The following is a 22,863-nucleotide window of genomic DNA, read 5'->3' as shown; positions in this document are numbered from 1 at the left end:
GTCCTCGGTTGTGCTGACCTAAGTGGATCCTAAAGGTTGACGAAAGGCGAATTTAAGCTAATGGGCACAGCGGGACTGCAATTAACTGCAATGTTCTACTAATTTTTGCTTTTTCTTGGCAGACCTAAATGTTTTTTGTCTTCAGTGGGGTTCTCAAGACTGTACAATATGTGATTGTACAGTAATCATTGACAGCATGCTACGAGAATCTTGGAAAGCAATAACTTCACTGTGAAATGTTTTCTGGTCCTTATCTGCAGGGATCACATGCTTTTGTCTTGTTTGTTTTTGTTTGAAAATCGAAGTTGTTGAACTTCGATTTTCCTGATATTAAAAAAAGGTCCAAAAGCATGATGTAAATGCCATAAAGTTTACTCTTGCAGAATTGGGCTCTATTCGCATAATAATAGTGGGTGACATTTCATTTTCTCATGTTTTTTTCTCTCATTTCTGCTTTTTTCTCCCCAGGCTGTTAGCTCCTACTCTAGCAAACACAAGTAGATGACTGAGAACTCGGCCTCCCATGATGGACAAGAAAAGTGGTGAGTGTCGCCAAGCCTGTAGTTAAACAAACAATCCTCTTTGCTTCTAACATGTGCAGCAACCTTTTTTTAACAACTGTGAGAATCTTAATAAGTCAGACTCTATTTTTTGCTTTTATTCCAATAAATAATCTAGTTCATGACATAAAAGGTGACATTTTTATCTCGCTGTTCCTTTCATGTGGCCAAAAACAGCTATGGGCTTATTTCCTTCAGGTGATAACCACCCCCTGTCTCATACTGCATTCATAAGTTGACACAGCATGAGCAGCATTTTACATGCTGATTAGTTTGTTTTGGCGCAATCACTGCATGATAATTACTTCCCAGTAAGTGATCGGGTTTTACATAATGAAGCACTGTGTGTTCGGCACAGTACAGCCTGCTTGCACGAGGGGGTGAAAAGAATTAATAATGCTGATGATGTGTGATTTGGTTCATGTTCTTATTGTAAACTAATTGCACATGTTTAGTTCTTTTGTATCGGATACTGCAGTATTACTATGACTAGTCACTGAAGTATGAAAATAAGCACCAACTAATGACTTATTTCATTAATGAATCATTTGATGTTAATTCTTTACAGCCAATGGCTTTCAGTCCAAGGCCGGTGAGGGTGGTGTTCAAAGGAAGCAGCTGCCCTACTCAGTGGAGACTCCCTATGGCTTCCACCTGGATCTTGATTTCCTCAAGTATGTTGATGATATTGAAAAAGGCAACACAATCAAAAGGGTCCACATTCAGCGCAGGGTAAAGGGCCCACCTAAATTCAGCACTCTGCCTAGAAATTTTAGTCTTCCTGGGCATGGAGTAAGGCCTCCCCCAAAGGAAAAGGACAGTACTTGGTCTGGGACGTCTACCCTGGGTCCCAAGCCTAAATCACGAGTGACAGAGGTTCAACAGATCTTTGACTTCCGAGCAAATGAAGGCGTGACTTCAAGCCTGAGCAGCAGGGTGACCACAAGTCAAGGAACTAGCTATGTTTCAACTAAACCCAAAGATGAAGTAGGTGCGGGGGCTCGCGGTGTTGAAGACAAAACTGGGGGGATTCAGATTCAGAGTCGTCCAAATCTGCTCAGAGCATCGAGCATGCCCATCACGCTACAGCAGCGTAAGAGTTCAGATTCGAGCAGTCCTGACCGTACCGTGGGAACACCAGAAAACGGCTCAACAGAGAACATGTTCCGGGCTTCACCAGACGTAACAGAAAGACGCTGTGTTCCCCAAGATCGGGCAGGTCTTCACCAGCAGATTACTGTTGCACTGAAGCGGGTCAGAGAGCTAGAGGAACAGGTCAAAACCATCCCAGAACTGAAAGCTCAGATCTGCTCTTTGAGGGAGGAGCGGGAGCAGCTGCTTCTTCAGCTACAAGCACAAGCCAAGGCCCAGGCTTCCAAATTATCTACTACAGTACCAACAGGTTACGATCCTAGGACAAATAATCAATCGCAAGGACAGAGACCTTCACAGGAGATGAAGTTAGTCCTAAAGACTCAACCCATTGGACGTTTAGAAGACACAAGTCTTGGGCCATCAAAGCAAGCTACAGGGAAGGAGAAACAAGGTGAGACAGAGAAAACTAATGTGTTACTATCTGAAGTGGAGAGCTCGGCACAAGGAGAACGTAGCATGTCGTCAGCACAAGAAGTGGAGAGACAATCACTGCAGTTGGACATACCTGACAAACAAAAAGAAACAGAGAGTCCACTGGGACAGACAGTGCAAAAACTGCCACGAGACATTTCAGGGGAGGAATTACTATCTATCACAGTGGCTTTAAAAGAAACAGAGACTGCAGCAAAAGAAGGAAAACCAAAGGATCCAGATGATATGCAGAAGTTGCAGGAGAAGCTAACGATACTAGAGGCTAAACTTATTAAGGCTAGCCAGGAGCTAGAGAGAACTAATTCTCTTTTGAAACAGCAAGTAGAGGAGAACAAGCTAAAAGAGGAGAGAATACTACAGCTGAGTGAGGGAACGAGGGTGGAGGTTTGCACCGCACATGAACGTCCAAGAAGGGAGAGCATTGACACAGGGACAGTGACAGAAAGGCTAGATTTTACCCACCAAGAAACAGAGACAGAATCGCCTGGTACTGTAGATCAGGGGACAGACACTGATAAAATATGCATTGAAGTGTGCATACCAAAACAACAGACTAAAAGTACAGATCAAGGACCAGTGACAGGAAAAGCTGACACGCATGACCAGGAGACAGAGATGGAGGCGGCGATAGCAGCGGCAAGTCCACCGAGGCCCAGAGCCAACAGCATGGAACGGGGCACACTAACCGAGAGCATCATCACTCTGGATCAGATGACCGAGACCCCCGTGGCCGAAAGGGTAAACCAAGTCACAGAAACAGAAGGCGAGATGGTGACGGACCATCCTCAGAGACCGAGGGCCAGCAGTGTTGACAGAGGGACAGAGACAGAAAGGGTGGGCACTGTGGACAGAGTGACAGAGACAGAGGTAGCCCAGAGAGCAGACCAGCAGACTGAGACAGAGATGGAGAGACGTCATGACAACAACCCAGCCAGAGGTGTCGAAGCAGAGAGTCAGGTTAGTGAGAACGCAGGCAGCCAAAGAGACGAAGTAGTGTTGAGCGAAAGAACAGAAGACAGGGAAACATACGAAAGAATTCAAAGAGAGAGTGAACGTTTAGTTGCTGAGGTTTTATCAGAAAGCTCAGCGGCAGCTGTAGAAAGCATAAAAACTTTAGATGTTGTTAGGAAGAATGAAGAGTGCGCCAGTTCAGCTGCTAAAGCGGGAGAAAATAAGATTAAAGTGAGTTCTGAACAAGATGACTCAGAAACAAAAGAAATTACAGAAGTGGTTGAAACAAGACCAGCTGCCCCTGAGACTACAGAGAAGAAAGAAACAGGAGCCGGGGAGGTTATGTCTGCAGCAGTCAAAGAAACTGTAGCCACTGACACTGTTGCAGTAACTGATGGAAATTCAGCTGTGAAGACAGCAGCTCCTGTAAGACCACAAAGAGGCAGGAAACCCTCAGTGGAGCAAGCGCAGCCGTCACCTCCTCAACTTCAGGTGGTGCCTGTGCGTCCTCGTAGGGGATCCAGTGAAACTCAGAGCCAGCCGCAGACGAAAACCCAGCCCCAGGTGCAGGAACAGAGTGCAGCTCAGCTTGAAGCTCGGTCCCCAGAACAGCTCTCTGAAACACAGGTGAAACATCAAACACCGTCTGTGCCTCAGGTTGAGGACCACACTATAGCAAAGAAACCTCCTGGAGAGTCTGGAGAGAAGCAGTCTGAATCTCGGCTTCAGACTCAGACCGTGTCTCCGGGCTCTAGTGAAGTCCAAGTCAGGCCTAAATCAATTCAAGCCCAATCTCAAACGTCTGCACCTCGGCGTGACTCAAAAGAGCTGAAAGCACCGCAGAGGGTGTCTGGTGCATCACACACTCCTAGACGGGGATCGGGAGAAGCCCAGATCCAACTACCGCGCCAAGCATCGAGCGATGCTCAAACTCAACCTCAGGGTTCACGTAGAAGCTCCAGTGAGGCTCAGTCCCCTCAGAAAGATGCCAGTGAGACACAGTCACTGCGCAGAGGTTCCAGTGAAGCAGCTCAGCGCCGTGGCTCAAGCGAAGCCCAGGGTTCACGTCGCGACACCGGGGAGGCCCAGCCTCCTCGAAGAGGCTCCAGTGAATCACCAACATCTCCTGCAGCTTTGGGTCAAGTTGTAACTCGGATAACGGGGCTGCTAGGAGAGCAGTGGGCACATCTCGGAAGCAGCTCTGGCATTCAGCAAACAGCCAGCCAGCAGGAGAGCACGAGCACACAGAAAAAGACGACAGGGAAAAGAGCGGAGGCTGGAAAGGCAACGTCAGCCAAACCAGCGGGGAAAGCAGCCCCAGCAGCAGCAGCGACAGGGAAACCAGCGGGGAAACCTGGTACTTCCAAAATGAGCTCCATTCAGAGCCAACTGGTCAGCTCCCTCAGTGTCCTCTCTGCCTTCTACTCCCCAAGCCAGAAAGCGGCTGCTGCCAGCAAACAGCAAGAACAAGGTAGGCCTGTGGTTCATCTGTCTGTCTGATAGCTGCTCACCTATTTGTATTAGCTAAGCCATTTCTCTCTTACAGTCACTGAATAGATCCCTTCAAGGAGCATAATGATGTATTAGCCATGCCGCTTCATTACAACATGTCCCTTATGATCTCTAATCGTCATGAAGTATTATAAATGTGTGCAGCTCATTAGCCTGAAACACTGACTTCTCTCCCTTAAAAGAACTCCTGCAGAAACACCCAAACATTTTCAGTGTGGTTAGACAAACATCCATGGTTTCACTTGTACAGGCACAGATCTTAGCCCTGCATACCAGCAAACTCTTACAAATGGTGTGTTCACAGCACAGATTTTTTTCATTGCAACTTGAAACCACACTGCTCCCATTCAATTACTGGGAACATTATACTCAAGTTTATATGCTGTCAAATTATCACTTCTCCTGCTTCTATGAATAGTACTGTAATAGTACTACAAAAGTTTTAGTGTGCCTTAGTCATGAGATTAGATGCTGTAAGAGGATCGCGATAGAAATAAATGACATTGCTTAACTTATTTTAAGGTTAATATCTTGAAATTGATGTGCCTTTTCTTTCTGGAGAGCGCAGGCATTGTTAATATAAGACATATTACGCAGAACGCAAAACACACTGAGCACTGTTGCTACAGTAAATGTCAGTTTTACTCTGAAGTGCAGAGTGGAGGAGGGGTGAGGGATGGGGAGCTAGGAATAGGCATTTTTTTCTGTTATATACAAGAGTGGAAAAAAACACACATTACTAAAAACTGTCAAAATGACATGGTTCAGTGACCTTCAAGAGCACACGTACACATTTCTTGTTCCCCACAATATATGCAAAGACAGAATCACACGGCAAAGTTCACACGTGTGGTTAAGCATCTATTTACAGTATACAGTCGAATGGATCCTTAAGCACCGGTCCTCACACATAAATCAAACAGATGATGCCTCTCTCTTCCCTCCCCTGATACGTCTCTCCTGTTTCTGGTCATGGTACTCACTCGTCCAACTATCACACACATATTTTGTTTTCAAAGTTCATCTACAGTTCAGTGCCGGGAGCACGGTGTGGTACAGGAGTGTTTTTAAGTCAGGTTTGAGATGCATATGTCAGACCCTTTTCTGAGGTGCCTATGGCTGACGTGAAGTTTCCCAGTCTGGCCTTTTTAATGTCTTATCATCTTCTTTGTGTATTAAAAAAGAAATGCCTACTGCTGCATTGAGAAATTTACTCATTCTAGTCAATCTGTGCCTCGAGTGAAACTTTGGACATGTGCAAAAATAAGAGAAATATCTCTGACAAAGCAAAGGAGGGTTAAATCCCGCAACTAATTTATTTATTAGGAATTAGGAAAAGATAATTTTCAAATTTCAAGTATGTTTCCAACCCTCCTCTCCATGTTGCTGTCTCCTGGGAGGTACTAGATCTAAAAGCATCATTCTTCTTAGATGGTGGTCCCTGGGAATTTTTTTTAAACTGGTGTTTTTTGGCTCAAAGCTACGGTCTTATGTCCTTGCATAAAACATTACAGATACTCTGCACCATGTCTGCTGTCACGCACAACTGAGACAGCTATACTGGGCTCACAGCCAAGGGGAGTCAGCATAAGAGCCCACACAGAATCAATTCCTGTGCAGTTACATACATAAATGGGCCTGGCAGAGTCAAGGTTGGATGTTGTCAATAAGGTGTATAGTCTTGACCTGTATATATTTCCATGGAGAATACTTCGAGGCCTTGGTGTGTACTTGGAAAGTTAAATCTAATTAAAAACTGAAGTATGTGCTTTAGATTTCAGTTCATAGTCTTAATTGTTGTCTTTTTCATTATCTAAGCAATGTTGTTGCATTAACAGATCATTTTGCCGTGCACTTCTAATAACAAAGGTCATCTTTCTTCCCAGTGTAATACTGTTCCCCCACATTAGTTTTGTTGTTATAGAGTATATTTAGCAAATGGGGCTCTAGCTTTTCTGTTCTGTGTTAACACAAGTGTTCCACATCATTTGATGTGCTGTACTTACTCGTTGCATCAAGACGTTTTTTTTCCCAATATCTTCCAGGCTCAAAATCACTGACATTCACATACAAGAGCACACAGAAACAAACAGACAGACATACTTTTAACACTAGCCCAAAGAAATACAGTTGCAAATTGTTGTTGTCTGTTACTTAATGAGATACAAGTCAATAACAATGTAAATGTAAGTGTACTATGTGCAAATGTAAATATAAACAAAATACAATGATTTACAAATCTCATCAACCCATATTTTATTCATAATAGGATGTAGAAATCATATTAAATGAAAAATTATTAGCTCATTTTGAACTTGATAGCAGTAACGTGTCAAATAAGTTCAGGTAGGAGCAACAAATGGCTGGAAAAGTAAGTGGTACTAAAAAAAAAGAGCTAGAAGAGCATTTTGGGACTAAAGTTTATGATAAGCATGTCAGTAACATGATTGGGTATAAAAAGAGCATCCCAGAAAGGCAACATTTTACCAGTTTACAAAAAAATTGCATTTATTAATTGGAGAATGATTTCAGAATAATGTTCCTCAATGTTAAATTGCAAAAACATCATCTACAGTGGATAATATTATCAAAAGATTCTGCAAATTTGGAGAAATCTCTGTGCGCAAGGGACAAGGCTCAAAATATTGTTTGCTTGATGCTTGTGATTGAGGTGGCAGACCTTTAGAAACAGGCATGATTCTGTCATGGAAATCAGTGCATGGGCTCTGGGACACTTCTAGAAATCTTTGTGAACACAGTTCATGAAGCCATACACAAATGTAGGTTAAAACTTAAGAAAGATGTGAACGTGAATCAGAAACGTCACCATCTTCTCTGGGCCAAAGGTCATTGAAAATGTAATGAGCAAAAGTGAAAAACTGTTCTGTGGTCATATGATTTAAAATGTGAAAAAAGGATACTGCCTCCTTCATACTAAAGAAGAAATGGACCTTTGGGCTCCTTATCAGTACTTAGCTCAAAAACCTGCATCACTGATGTTATAGGGCTGTATTTATTCTAACCATAAGCCTGTAAAGGTGACAGATCTTAAAACACTAAAAAACTGTGAAGCCCTCTGACTAACATCACACTGTTTAGTTGTGAAGATGTTTCAAATCACTTGAACTTGAACACACACACACAAAATACACATGCACACACCCAAATTCCACAGAAACCTAATTAATTTTTACTTTCCTCATTTTTATTTTTCATCTTCCCCTCTGCCTCTCGCTCTGTCCTCCTCTTCACTAGGTCTCAAATCCATCATGAAGAAAAATGGTGCAGCAGGCAAGCAGGGGAACAAGGGAGCCAAGAAAAACCTGAAGTTTGTGGGGGTGAATGGAGGGTAAAATCTTCTTTTTAGTCATCATCCAATCTCTTTGTGATTTATATCTTTGTGTGGGCTGAAATGTGTTTTGTGCACTTATATTTTCATGCTTTTGTCAGTGTTCATCCTTATAGGAAAAATAATGTGTTGCCACTTCTGATTAATGTCAGATAAAATCCCCTTTCATCTTGATTTAGTTTAATAAAAGTATTTGTTATTAGGTTTGATGTGTTACTATATGCAAAGGGGCTTCAGTTTGATGGATTACCCACAAATTTCTTCGAGCAAAGAGCAAAAGATACAGGATTGTCTGAGAAATTTGATTTGATGTTATTTGATTTCTTCATCTTTGTGTGTAGAAATCCACAGGCGACACTTTGGATTTTCATGCAGCTGTATCTCAGGGTACATGAGGTCCATTTTTAACAAACACTCTTTTCATTCAAGACAAAAAACTGTCTGTGCAGCAGTGTTAATCTTAATCTTTTGTCATTTAGCCGTGTATGCGTCAGCTTTGTCACTGTTCACTCAGTTTTAAACTTGGACATTAAGCTGTACTTCAGACATCTGCTTCTTGCTGTTTGTCAGGCTCACTAAAGACACATTGTCCTGAATCTGACCTTGCTGCTGCTTCTGCTGGTGTGCTAATGTGCCTGCATTAATGTGTGTTTAGATTATGTGATATGTATGCATAGTTTCTGTTGATGGCACCTAGGTGATTTGTGCTAGCGTGCTTATGTCAGCATTTGCTGATGCTGGTTGCAGTGTGTGTGTGTGTTTATGAATTTAAAGTAAGGGGATGGCAGTGGTTCTCAATTTTTTTCTGGCATGGCTCACAGTTCAATTTTCTCTTATTAAATCTAAGAAAGGAATTGTATTTTAGTGAAATAAAACTCAGGAGGAGTTTAGTAATTCAGTAAAGTTGTTTTTGTGTCTCAATTATATAACTTCACTATATGGTTCCAATGGTCACCCTCACCCATCTTCAGAGGCCTTATGCACCTACTATGTTTGAGAATTACTGCTTTAAGGGCTCAGATAACATGACAAAAAGCATACTAAGATATTTGTGTTTCAGAAAATTATTTTATTTTTTTCAAACACTTCTCTAATGTGTAGTTTTTCTTTATGTTGAAAATGAAAACAGAGGTTGGAAAACAAAGGGAAACAGATGTAGAGCAGTAAGACAGGTCTACATTACAAATTTAATAGACCACATCCCAGTGTATTGTTTATGCCACAGCGCCCCTAAATTAACAGGAATGGGAATTATCAACACATTTTATTTTATGTTTCTGTTATGGTTAATCCAGCAGTATGTGCAAGCTCTTTATGCTAAAATATAATTGGTGTTAACCACAAATTTTCAAATTTACTCTTTCATGAAAAAGGAGGAACACATAGTAAAGCACATTATTATTTTTTGATTCAGATGCTAAATTAAAATTATTTACTGACATTCCGGAACATATCAATTCATTTTAGCGGTTGAATTTTATGCTTGATTACTTAAAAGTGGACGCAAAACCATGAAACGTTAAGGGAATGGTCTAATTTTTAGTTTTAAACACATTTTTGACAGATTTCTAAAATATTTGTGTTTTCTTGTTTTTTATGTTCAAACAGAGTTGGTAAAGTAGGCTAACACTGTTTCGGTGTTGTTACTGGTAGACCTTTCTCTGTTTCAATCTGGGACACAAAGAAGATAACTTTTGTTCCCACTTTAGCATTACTGTTTATAATTAACCATAGCCACTAGCCACTATCTAAATGATGACTTAAAAGACAGCCAATGTGGATAATACACGTGTGTGATAATACTTAAATGTTCTTCAAGCTTTACTGACCTGAAAAATTCTTCATTAAGAATCTTTAATCTTTAGAATCGTTACGGTGTTGTCTTTAAGATGCTTTGCCGACTTTGTTGTGCTGCTGCTCATGTGATTAGCTGCTAGTGGAGGGAGGGGCAGTGTTTTTGTCTACTGCTGTGCTGGTATCAGTAATGCTGCAAAGGGGTATTTAATGTGTTAGCAATTTTTAACATTGATTAGCATCCGCATATCCTGTTCTTTAAACAACCCCGATCAGTTCATATGCTGCCTACGGTACCTAAACTACTGGAAAAGAGAAAAAAAAGTACCATTGTGTTTTCAGAATTTTCTTATTGAAAAGTTAAGTACTGGTTCTGGTGATTTACCTACTAATGAGGTAGACAATCACAAAGCAGGGAAAGAGCAGGAAAACTACAAGATATGAGAAAACTAACCTTCAAAGTAAAATTTAGGCACAAAGACTTGCACTAAACATAATGATAGAAATAGAGGGACACAAGAAGACACAATGAACAAGAAAACCAACAGAGTACCAGGAACAAGACTGTCCCTCCATAAGGCTATAAAGTTGCATTTGCTCTTAGGTCATCTTTACAGCATTATTTCATATCCTGCTGTGGTCGTTTACAGTATTTCTCATCACTTACGTAAAAAGTTTCTGTTTTAAATTCCTGGCTATTTTAATCTCCTGCATATGACGGAAATGGCTGCCATGCGTTGCATTTGTTTTATTCCCGTGTTCCTGCTCTTACATTCCTGGGCTTCACTGTTTTGTGACCTGCTCACCTTTGCAGTGTTTTTGCAGACTGTTGTGGTGTAGTCCATTCCTTCCTCCCTTCAACACAATGATCTGCAAACATACCCACATTCAGAAGAACACGTAACAGATGGTATTGCAAGAATCTATTCCTTATAAACTTACACTATTATGTTTAATAAATTAGAGTATATAAAACTTTTTGACATCTAGTTTACATTTCTTTAGTTTATATTTCAACCCCTTTTCTTTACTATAAATATTTGATCATTTCCATGTTCCACCACCCAATTCTGAAATATGCAGATGTTATTTATAATGAGGCAAACATGTCAGACAATAATATTTTCTCGGACTATCTTTAGGCTTCTGCCCACAGCAGGAAGTGGTCTGCTGTTTATACTTCTTCTCTTTGGATAGTCTAACCTATCTTTGCTCTCCCTTGAGCTCCTCTGGAATCTAGAGAATGCTGTGGCCCCTGAACGTCTCTTGTGGTGTCTCACTGTGTGTCTGTGTGTCTACAAGAAGTCTGAATCAGTGGTATTCAGTATAACCTTATCTGATCACTGGCCTTACAGAGGTGGCTTGATGATGCGCACCAGTAATCACACTTATGTACATGCTACTCCAGCAGCCTCCGCAGCATATCATTAGCCTTTTCTCACTGAACAAGGTTGTACGTTGTTCAAGGTTGCTTATGTTTGTGCTCAAACATGTCTGTGGCTTTTTATGTATGTTTAAATTATGTTTATGTTAGGATATGAGGGCAAGGCTGCACAAGGCAAACATCTTTTTCATCTCACTTGTGAAGTCTAGAGGGGAATAACCTGTTAGTATTTACCTTGTCTTGCCTGGAGCTGACTTAACATTGACTTAATATTAGTTTTACCTGCTTAGACATTTCCTTGGTGATGCTGCTAGTGCTGCACAAACTTAGATTTTCAGTAGACTCTGTAAATATTTCTGAATATATAACAGACAAAATGGCTTGGATGGATTTCTGTATTTGGAGAATGTGGGAAAGCTTTAGCTTGTGGAATGATCTGAATTATTTCTGTGGAGCTGTTATAAAATCTGCCATCTTCTTAATTATGTTCTCTTTAAGATATGAGACGACATCCAGTGAAGAGTCCAGTGGAGATGAGAAGTCAAATGTGGAGGTAGAAGAGGAAGATAGCTCAGAACCAGAAGTGGAGAAGGAGCCTGAGAAGGAGCCTGAGAAGGAGCCCGAGGAGGGAGCAGAAGCCCAGAGAAAAGATGCAGAGGTCCCAGCTGAGGGAGGAAGTGCTGTAGCTCAAGAGAAGGAGATTGAAAGAGGTCTGCTGGATCCAGAAAGTAGCCAGGAGCTCCTGGAAGAGCAGGCTGAAGGGTGAGACCGACAGCAGAGTTTAAATTATAATCTTGTGTTACTGTGTTGCACTGTAGGTGATGTGTTTCTCATAAATGTAACTGAAGATTGGGTCTGCTATGATATCAAATGGTTTCTCCAAAATAACCACATTTGCAGAATTTTCTAGAAGCAGTGTTTGGGTTGTTACTCAAAAAAGTTGTTGCGCTTGTTACTTATTACACTACTCGTTACTTTTTTGCAATGGCCAGAAACACATTATCACTTAAACACCAGTTATAGAAACCTCAGTCTACAGTTCCACAAACCAGCACAAATCCCTATGTTAAGGACACAATACATAGGATCATTCTTTTACTATTTATGAGCACAAAACCAACAACACAAAGCAAAGATGAAAACCAGCCAAAAGGGACTTTAAAACAATCACCAGAGTAATTCTACTGTACAAACACAGTTAAAAACTGAGGCTTAAAGCTGCTTTTGTTACTTGTTAAAGTTCAGTTTCTGGCTGCAGGACTGGGGTCAGCATGCATTCAGCTTATATCATATTAATATCACTTTGGGTTTTTCGTTACCTTTTTGCTGACATATCTGTGCAGATAGTTGCAAAGAGCCAAGGTTTTGTTATGCTTATTATGCTCCTGTTTTTGCCCTGGAGGCAGTTTGCACTTCACCATCATACACTTAAATGCCCATATCTCCACTCCTGAAGAGCTCTAGACTGCTCCACAAGTTTTCTCCCCCTGCACGCAAACTTAAATTAGCTGATTGTAGTGCAAGTTTTTCACTTTATTTCCCTCATTTTATGACCACAGCCAGCTTAAATATATGGATGGATCAAGCTTAGATTTTTTCTGGTTGATTCTACGTTTTCACAGACACTGTGAACAGTACAATATTACCTTTACACCCTGAAAGAAAAAACAAATTCACAACTTATCAATTAACAAAGCAGTTGCCAGTAAATCAAGCTATATAAAGGTTTGTTGGCCATTATAAAAAGAGCTATGCTATATTAAATGGTACCTTTATCTTTAAATGTTTAATTTTTAAATTGACAACGCTATATTAAACATTTATTTCGACACCGACATGGATACGTAACCTTTTAAAAAACTTATCAACACTTTGATCAAACTACTGAAAGCTCGGATTCAAACTGTTAAACTTCTGAGCTTAAATTTTTAATATATCACTGGTAACTACTTAATTACATGAATTTTAAAACACAAGATGGTTTTTAGCGTTAAATATTAGTAAATATTTGTGTATGTAAATTCTTTAAACTGTAGAGACTGCATTCTCTGCTCACAGGTACAAATATTGGAACAGTCATTCGTATGCAGCCTTATCTGATATACTTGGTATAGGACAGGTGCTGATTAATGCTTCATACATGCACCGGAGGCATTACATTGGGACTTTGACTTGCATGCATGGGAGTTCAGTTAACACACACTCATGCTTTTTTAAATCTTGTGCAAATTCATTGCCATATGTGTGTCTGTAATATATATACACACTAAACACACTATACGCTTCACACAAGCACACACATATTCCAACTTGCAACTAAACCCTTTGATTAAGGGTGCTCAATAGTCACACAGACATACTTTGTTCTAGGACAAAGCAAATAACCAGCAGTGTTGTCTTCCCTGTCATTGACTGATCACTTATCAGTCTCAGGTATGCAGACAGGGCTGATGGCCATGGGCCCAGGCAGTGAGGAGAAAGCAGGACTTATATTAACTCATCATTCAGCACCTGTCTGATCATTCCTGTGGGTACGTGCAGGATGTGCTTCTATATGTGTATAGGTGTTATAGCTGGAGAGCTAGTACAGGTCACATTGTGACCCACTCAGGCTTGATGCTCAGTTTGCGTGATGGATGGCCAGTTTGAGCGCTCTCTGGATATTAATGGGCAGTGAATCAGAGCAAACTGTGACTGTTGAGGTTTGCGTGTGCTATCAATGTGTCAAGACTGTTGAGTGATGTGAGTAAGCCACGGAGGCGTGCAAGGCATTTTTTTCTTGTATTTTCTTGTTATAATTTTTGACAGAATTTAGACAACAACCACAGAAGCCGGCTCTTGGCCATACTTAATCCTTCTGTGTTGTATGGTTTTGGTTTTCAGGGGAAAAGTCGACAAGGGGTTTATAGATGCATGCCTTTATGTAAAGGACCGCATGGAGGAGGTTTCATCCCCAGATAAAGAAATGGTAAGGATTTCTTTGATTGGACTTAATAAAATGTAACCCGACTTTAAGTTTTAGGTTTTCCATTGTCTTTTCTGTCTCTCTCCTCAGCGCCAGGTTTTAGTGGTGCTCTACCAGGAGTGGTTCAGAGTCTCCAGTCAAAAAGACTCGCAGGCAGATACTGTCAGATTATACCTGCGACAAGTGGGGATGACCACACCCACTCTCCTGCCATATGTTGTTAACTTGACAGACGGCAATGGGAATATGGCTCTTCACTACAGCGTGTCACACTCCAACTTCCCTGTGGTCAAACTGCTGCTGGATACCGGTGAGACGGAAAAGCACACAGAACGACAAATCTAACTAAAAGGAAAGATTATAACTGTGCATACGTTTCGCTTCTCATCTGTTTTACTCACTCAATCACTTTCTGTGTACATTCAGGCCTGTGCGAAACAGACAATTTCAATAAGGCAGGCTATACTCCAGTGATGCTGGCTGCACTGACGGCTGCTGAGAGCCCTGATGATCTTGAAGTGGCACAGCAACTGTTGAAAGTGGGAGATGTCAACGCACGCTCCAGACAGGTGTATATACAGACGGCAATTGCACTTAGACACTGGATGAACTAAAAATAAAACGGATATCAAACAGTTTGGTGTGTTGTACAAATAAAATAAAATAGGAAAAGGAAGTAAATACATTCCCTAAGGCAGTGAAGGGTTGGTATAAAATGTAGGTCACTTTACAGGAGGACATGTTTTTTTTCCTCAACTGCAAGATTTCCTTTAGTGGAAACCACACAGGAATCATGAAAAGGACTGCAGAAGCAAATCAAGGTCACCAGAACAAACAATTATGTATGTTTGTATAACAAGTTAATGTACTATTTAACTCGTCACTTTCTCTCTCTGTCTGCATGTAAGATATATATATCTTCCCATCATTCCTGCCCTCTCACTGTTTAATTCTAATCTCTGTTTTTCTCACTCTTTCTCTAGGCGGGCCAGACAGCACTCATGCTTGCGGTGAGCCATGGCCGCGTTGCCATGGTGAAGCTGCTTCTGAGCTGCGGCGCGGATGTAAATGCCCAGGACCGCGAGGGCTCGACGGCCCTGATGTGTGCCAGCGAGCACGGGCACACGCACATCGCTCGCCTGCTGCTGGAGACAGGTCTTTGCGATACCAGCCTCAAAGATAAGGTATAGCTTTAGGTTGTGCAGTTGAAATCAGGCCATTTAGTGGCTTGTTGTAAACTTCTAGATGTTTTACCTCTCGTTTATGAGACTTTCAGCAATTCATTTCAGCACACAATTCTTCGCTGTTCGCATTCGACTAATGGTCACATGGCTTTTACCACCTGGTTTGCTCAAAAATGTAGACTGTGGGCCCTCAGTAAGGTTATAGGGATATGGGAACTGATGGCTGGCCCACACAAAGTAGATTGATTGCTCAGCCCGGTGCATTGATTTCTTCAGTTTGTAGATTCTCCAGTCAGAGAGTGATCACATCATGGCCGGTGCTTTACGCTGCCGAAGCACTTCTCTAATGAAAGCAATCCTAGAAACACTGAGGCAAATGGACTGACTGCGTTAAATGGAGAGCAAAGACACTTAGTGTCCTGTTGCAAAAAAAGGATGGATGCAGGTGTGGAGGTGAGGCTTTGTAAATGCCACAGGAAGAGTAGCAACAGTGTTGCAACAAACACCGTGCTGCATCTTACCCTAAAACAACATTAAAAGTCTTCCAGATTCTACATCGCTCTGATATAGTTTCTGCACTGTGACTCTATGAAAACACATGAATACACACCATATTTTAGTAGCGGGCACATAAATAATATTCAAAGTGGGGAAATAAACAGCTCCGACTCATTGTTTTCTATTCATGCAAGTCAAACAGTTTGTTTAACAAGTGGACAAAATTGACACCGTATGTGGTACAGAACGTTTATGCTCATGTCTCGGGATGTGGCCTAATAGAATTAAAAGAAGGACGAAAAAACACCAAGATACTCTGCAAAAATATTCTTGCAGAATCCTGATATTGCAGATGTGTCAGCTGTATCATTTGACTGACGTCTCGGCATCAAGCGCGTTTCTTAAACTGTAAGGAGATGTGCTTGCAAGTCATTGCATTCTGAAGAGCGTTTGTAGCAGCGGGTTGGGGAGATTGTTATCCGTAAGGACGCAAGCACCGATAAGCGTTCTTATTTCTGATAATTGCTGGTAGAGCGCGACTTGAGTGCTTGCCATAAATCCTCGCACGGTACATAATTACAGCACAAGCCCGACAGCGTTTATTTATTTTACCTTGCTGCATTTAAAAAAAACATTATTGTAATCTGTGCATATTAATTTTTAAAAATATGCTTGCAAGAAAATAAATATGATCAAATAAGTAAGTAGGTGACAGTGGCAGTGATTAGATATTTGAGTGCGTTTTCAACAAGAGATCAATCACATACTGGTCACAGTGTCTTATCCAGGTCACTACTTTATCATATTGCCTGTGCAAAAAGTAACAACACAAAAGGAAAATACACAAAAGATACCCCAAATTTTCTTACATATGTTTCATAAGCAAAATACAAGGTTTACTTGTATTCAGCTTAACATCAATACAAAACATCCCAGGCTTAAAACCGTTATTATTTCAGAGACAATTGTAGGATGTAAAAAGGGTTTATTAGTATGTAGAGTCAGGGCAGGTTCAGCATGCACCATACTCCTGATGTTCAGTTACTAGAGAATGTGTTTAGCCCAAAACAACACTGCCACTGTGTGGTTCAGAAAAGTCACTGCAGTGTTTTGAAATGTCTGTTTTTTTCCCCCCCAGAACGGTCAGACAGCTCTGTTGGTGGCAGAAGGAGCCTCTCAACAAGACATAATAGACCTTCTGAAGGCCAACGCTGAGGTCCAAACCTCAGAGTCCACAAGCACCGCAGACCTCCTCTGAGTCAGAGTTCTCCAAACCATCCCAGCTCGCCATTCAACTGCTCAACCACTCTGTTTCCGTTAACCGTGGCCGCCAACGTGGGGAGAAAACGCCGAAATAAACACACGGTGGCACCGTACACATCATAAGACGTGGCAGGAGCTTTTCTTCCACGTCTCTGCCAGTAATGCTGGTGGGTGTCGATGGATATGCTGCATCAACCGCTCAGGTCCACAGCTGAGGGCCCCGACAGCCTGATGAGAAGACGTTTCCACAGTGTCAAGTGTGACTGACGGGGTGTTAAGTAGGACACGGGGTGAGACTATAAAGCAGGACAACACATTGGGCGGCCTAGCAAGTGGACAGAGAGAGCCTCCGAACTGCTGCTTCCTATCATCAGCTAACTCTTAAAGCAAAATACTAAGCACATGATCTACCTTTGCAAATATAGAATATGAAATAATACATTTTTTCTATTTTTTTTCCCTTTCATGACATTGAAATCAGTCTTTACATATTTGGACATAAGCCATTATTGAGGGCATAGTTTATGTAGGATAGATTATAATCACAAAAATCACAAAAACTGTATTTTCTACTGCACTTTTTTTTTTTTAAATTGTTGATGTGTTTCGTAAATAGTCCTCTATAATATTGATGTCCAAATGAAATTATATATCTCCGAAAAGCATTCATTAGGAATTTAAATAACAGAATATAACTTATAACAGAATATATTTGACATTCAGTGTATCGTTTTTGCCGTAGTACCCATCGCTTTTCACATGTGGGACATGGGTGCTCATCATCTGTGTGTTAATGAGAAACAAATCCTTTCTTTGGGACATTAAACTATTTTTTATAACCACAACATGACCAGGCTGAAGAAAGACAACGCTCTTCTCTTATGAAGATTGTACTGCATGCCAATACGTTTACTCCCCCTACTGGCTGTCTTATAGTACTAAACAGCAGTATGTTGTAGTACTGTCTGTTCTCATAGCGTCTCTCTCTTTCTCTGCATCTGCCGCCTTCAGTTCAAATATAATGTATGCCTTGTTCGCCTGCTCGTTTTAAAATCAAACCATGTATGCAACTGCTACAAAATGCACAATGAATGTCAGGCTGGCTGTGACACATTCCAGGAAATTAATGTAGCAAGTTTAAATACAATGGCATGGGCTTTACGACTAACAGACACAGACTGTCAGTGGATGTGGCAGACATTGGAATGAGTCTGGTTATTTATATTACGTGTGACGAGACACATCGTCCCGTCCTTGCTTTCGTGTGGTCTCATTTCATAAACGGTAAGACAACATGGTAAATCTGACCCGAGGGTTGGGTTGAGGGTGGGGCTGGGACTTGGGTTTGCGTTTTAAGAAGCAATAGCAATTGAATACTACCTTACTGTCAGTCATAAAGTAGGTCGAGTGAGTGACCTTAGTCGAGCCTTAATCAGACAACATAAGACATAAGATGTTTTCCACAGTGTTGATGTTTTTGTACCACAAACCTACGTTCGTATTCCTGAGCTAATATAAAGCAGGAGTAGCGGTCTTTAACATAAAGTTTACAGTTTCCCACTCAGTGGCCGCTGCTGATGTCAAACAGTCCCGTATGTTTACAGTTAAATGAAATGCTGAAATGATACAACAGAATGGCATAAAATGACCTGTAATATAACATTATTATTGTTATTAATTTTAAATAATTCATGTAGTTCATGGACTGCAAAGGAAATAGGGGGAGTAAGCCTAAATTAGAAAAGAACATTGATAGACAAATCGATCAAGTTCATTGCAAGCCTCTCTTTTCACCTGATTATGATCGTATGTATGACTACTCTGATCTTTGTTCTCTTTTTTAAAGAGTTGAAGGTGGGATTTAAAGGGGAATACCACTTACCACTTTAACAACTGCCATATGTGTGAGCTATGACCATGATCCAGTCTGAATTTACAAAAGAAAAAAAGCTACACAGCTAACGAAACGAAACGAACATTTTTCTAGCATACAGACAAATCAAACCTATCAGCTGTTGTTATCATTTATTAATAAAACTAGATTAGCAATTGAATATTTGTGGCCATAGTAATATATCATGTCATCAGAATACGTTACCATTTTGTCTTAATTGGTATTATTTTGGGGGGGTTGCAGTGGGATTTCACCACTGATCCTGCACCAGTGCCCAGTCCTTCAAGTAAATGTTTCCGGGCACAAATATAAAAATATGTAGACTGACCATGACGCAAGACTCATTTTAAATGAAGTATATTATATAGATCTATATACTTTGACTTATATAGTACATTTACACAAGAAAAAACATTTTTTCACACTGACTTAGTAATCAGATAAGTATTTGTGGGGGCTCACAAAGTAGCACAGGTTTTCTCCACAACGTCGCTGCGTTCACACAACATCAGTAAATCTCAATGTTAACTCTGTGCAGCACATCTGATCATCACTGACTGTCTGTGTATGAAGGAACAAAAATAAGAGTCTCTGTACAGCTGTAGCTTCCTGCATTGCAGACAGCCAAAGGACGATCAGGAGGGCGCTGCGGGAATTATCTGGTGAATCTGGTCTTCCGTGCCTGCGTATAAGTCTCTATGAAAATCTATATGTTTAATCCCCTGTGACCCAGATATTATAAGGTTTCACATGAGCACCAAAGAATTGAAACCAAATCTGTTTCACACGGGACTAAATATGTATTTTATCTGTTCCTGTAAATCCAGCCAAATATATGTACATACAGTATTGTGAAAAGTATATAACAAGTATTGTCTGACAGTTTGCTCTAAGATTATAGTATTTATTCCAAATGCTATATTTTTTATCGTATAATATACCTATGTATGCATGGACAAATATTCAAGTGATACAGCTCAATGAGAATTTTGAATGACTGAAAACTGTACTGAGTATACCCTGATGATGTGATCATTTAACTTATCTTTCATCGGTTGGGTGGTTATAGTACATAGTGTGATTTGACGAGGTTGTGGACTGTCATGTGTCTTTTAATGCTACTCTTGACATTTCAGATCTGACACTGACTTAAGCTATGAGAGCAACGTCTCCCTTGTTTGAATATCAAAGTGGAAATCCGAGCCGACGTACATGACAGAGTCAAATGTAAAAACCTGTACCTCTCTGTAATATTCCTTGTACAACAGGCTTGTATGTTACAAACCAGAGAATTAATTCTAAATAAATAAATGATAAACTTATGTTGTCGCATATGACTTTTTTTGATCAACCACTAAGCTGTGACAGATATGATTAATTACACATTCATGACATTCAGGTGAAGTATACAAAAAGATCAGGTGACTCTGCTCAAATTTCTAATCTTGTATAGTCTTTACCTCACAATATAAACCCTGAGGTCACTGTTATTGTGAATTAGTTCCATATAAATAACATAAAATAGATTTATAACTCTGGAAACATCCCACTGATAAAATGTGATATACTCAAACAAATCACATAAAATGTTATAGCCATGCAGCCCTGTGTACACCCTGTGATACATTAGCTTGCAGAATTGGCTTTAACGGTCTCTCACATCACTGTTGAAGAACCATTCTTCTTTGCACTCTTGCTTAAGTTTGAGGGCATTCATTCATGCACAGCTCTCTTAAGTTTCCACCACAGCCTTTCAATCGAGTTGAGATCTGAACTTTGACTGAGCCATTGCAGCACCTTGACACTTTCACGCTGCTGTGTTTGGGTCATGTTGCATGACCCAGTTTGTATCAAGCTTCAGCTGTCAGACAGATGGCCTCACATTTGATTCCATAATACTTTGGTTTACAGGAGTTTATGGTCAACTTAATGCCTGCAAAGTACCCACATCCTGGTTCTGACAAACAAGCCTCATCACCAAACTCATCACCCTTCCACCACCATGCTTGAAAGTTGATATGAGGTGTGCTGTAATTTTCACCAAACAAATCTCCACTTCGGTCTGGTCTTTCAGAAGGACATTGTTCAAGAAGTCTTGCAGTATATTCAGATATTTATTTTCCATAACAAAGCTGTCTTGCTATGTTACTTCTAGAAAGAACACACTTTCTCTTTTCAACCCTTCCAAACAAGCTATACAGGGAGTGCAGAATTATTAGGCAAATGAGTATTTTGTCCACATCATCCTCTTCATGCATGTTGTCTTACTCCAAGCTGTATAGGCTCGAAAGCCTACTACCAATTAAGCATATTAGGTGATGTGCATCTCTGTAATGAGAAGGGTGTGGTCTAATGACATCAACACCCTATATCAGGTGTGCATAATTATTAGGCAACTTCCTTTCCTTTGGCAAAATGGGTCAAAAGAAGGACTTGACAGGCTCAGAAAAGTCAAAAATAGTGAGATATCTTGCAGAGGGATGCAGCAGTCTTAAAATTGCAAAGCTTCTGAAGCGTGATCATCGAACAATCAAGCGTTTCATTCAAAATAGTCAACAGGGTCGCAAGAAGCGTGTGGAAAACCAAGGCGCAAAATAACTGCCCATGAACTGAGAAAAGTCAAGCGTGCAGCTGCCAAGATGCCACTTGCCACCAGTTTGGCCATATTTCAGAGCTGCAACATCACTGGAGTGCCCAAAAGCACAAGGTGTGCAATACTCAGAGACATGGCCAAGGTAAGAAAGGCTGAAAGACGACCACCACTGAACAAGACACACAAGCTGAAACGTCAAGACTGGGCCAAGAAATATCTCAAGACTGATTTTTCTAAGGTTTTATGGACTGATGAAATGAGAGTGAGTCTTGATGGGCCAGATGGATGGGCCCGTGGCTGGATTGGTAAAGGGCAGAGAGCTCCAGTCCGACTCAGACGCCAGCAAGGTGGAGGTGGAGTACTGGTTTGGGCTGGTATCATCAAAGATGAGCTTGTGGGGCCTTTTCGGGTTGAGGATGGAGTCAAGCTCAACTCCCAGTCCTACTGCCAGTTTCTGGAAGACACCTTCTTCAAGCAGTGGTACAGGAAGAAGTCTGCATCCTTCAAGAAAAACATGATTTTCATGCAGGACAATGCTCCATCACACGCGTCCAAGTACTCCACAGCGTGGCTGGCAAGAAAGGGTATAAAAGAAGAAAAACTAATGACATGGCCTCCTTGTTCACCTGATCTGAACCCCATTGAGAACCTGTGGTCCATCATCAAATGTGAGATTTACAAGGAGGAAAACAGTACACCTCTCTGAACAGTGTCTGGGAGGCTGTGGTTGCTGCTGCACGCAAATGTTGATGGTGAACAGATCAAAACACTGACAGAATCCATGGATGGCAGGCTTTTGAGTGTCCTTGCAAAGAAAGGTGGCTATATTGGTCGCTGATTTGTTTTTGTTTTGTTTTTGAATGTCAGAAATGTATATTTGTGAATGTGGAGATGTTATATTGGTTTCACTGGTAAAATAAATAATTGAAATGGGTATATATTTGTTTTTGTTAAGTTGCCTAATAATTATGCACAGTAATAGTCACCTGCACACACAGATATCCCCTAAAAATAGCTCAAACTAAAAACAAACTAAAAACTACTTCCAAAAACATTCAGCTTTGATATTAATGAGTTTTTTGGGTTCATTGAGAACATGGTTGTTGTTCAATAATAAAATTATTCCTCAAAAATACAACTTGCCTAATAATTCTGCACTCCCTGTATTTGTTCAGCCTTTCTCTGATTATACTCTTATGAACTCTAACGTGCCCGTAGAGTCTGAGATGTAACTCTTGGGAGTTTTGCAATTTTATCTGAGCATTCAGTGGTCTGAGCTTGGAGTGAATTTGCTGGGACATCCACTCCTGGAAAGATTATGGCATTCTG

At 40.8% G+C, this 22,863-nt stretch overlaps 1 protein-coding gene across 4 annotated transcripts in view; it reads left to right on the top strand.

Moving 5' to 3' along the window:
* The window catches only part of kank4 (KN motif and ankyrin repeat domains 4), an 83,904-nt gene extending 63,641 nt beyond the window's left edge, over nt 1–20,263 (top strand). For all 4 annotated transcript variants that reach the window (XM_039600666.1, XM_031760231.2, XM_039600667.1 and 1 more), the window contains exons 2-10: nt 469–542; nt 1,129–4,569; nt 7,866–7,959; nt 11,636–11,899; nt 14,021–14,105; nt 14,193–14,412; nt 14,529–14,671; nt 15,086–15,286; nt 16,923–20,263. In XM_039600666.1, coding sequence (XP_039456600.1) covers nt 524–542; nt 1,129–4,569; nt 7,866–7,959; nt 11,636–11,899; nt 14,021–14,105; nt 14,193–14,412; nt 14,529–14,671; nt 15,086–15,286; nt 16,923–17,042 — 4,587 coding nt within the window. In that variant the 5' untranslated portion in view covers nt 469–523 and the 3' untranslated portion in view covers nt 17,043–20,263. The remainder of the gene's footprint in view (nt 1–468; nt 543–1,128; nt 4,570–7,865; nt 7,960–11,635; nt 11,900–14,020; nt 14,106–14,192; nt 14,413–14,528; nt 14,672–15,085; nt 15,287–16,922) is intronic.
* The last annotated feature ends 2,600 nt before the right edge of the window (nt 20,264–22,863 follow it).

The sequence above is a fragment of the Oreochromis aureus genome, linkage group 17, assembly GCF_013358895.1.
Source record: "Oreochromis aureus strain Israel breed Guangdong linkage group 17, ZZ_aureus, whole genome shotgun sequence".
NCBI classification, from domain to species: Eukaryota; Metazoa; Chordata; class Actinopteri; order Cichliformes; family Cichlidae; genus Oreochromis; species Oreochromis aureus.
Note: the sequence above shows the minus strand (reverse complement) of the source record. Positions and strands in the feature narration are given on the sequence as shown.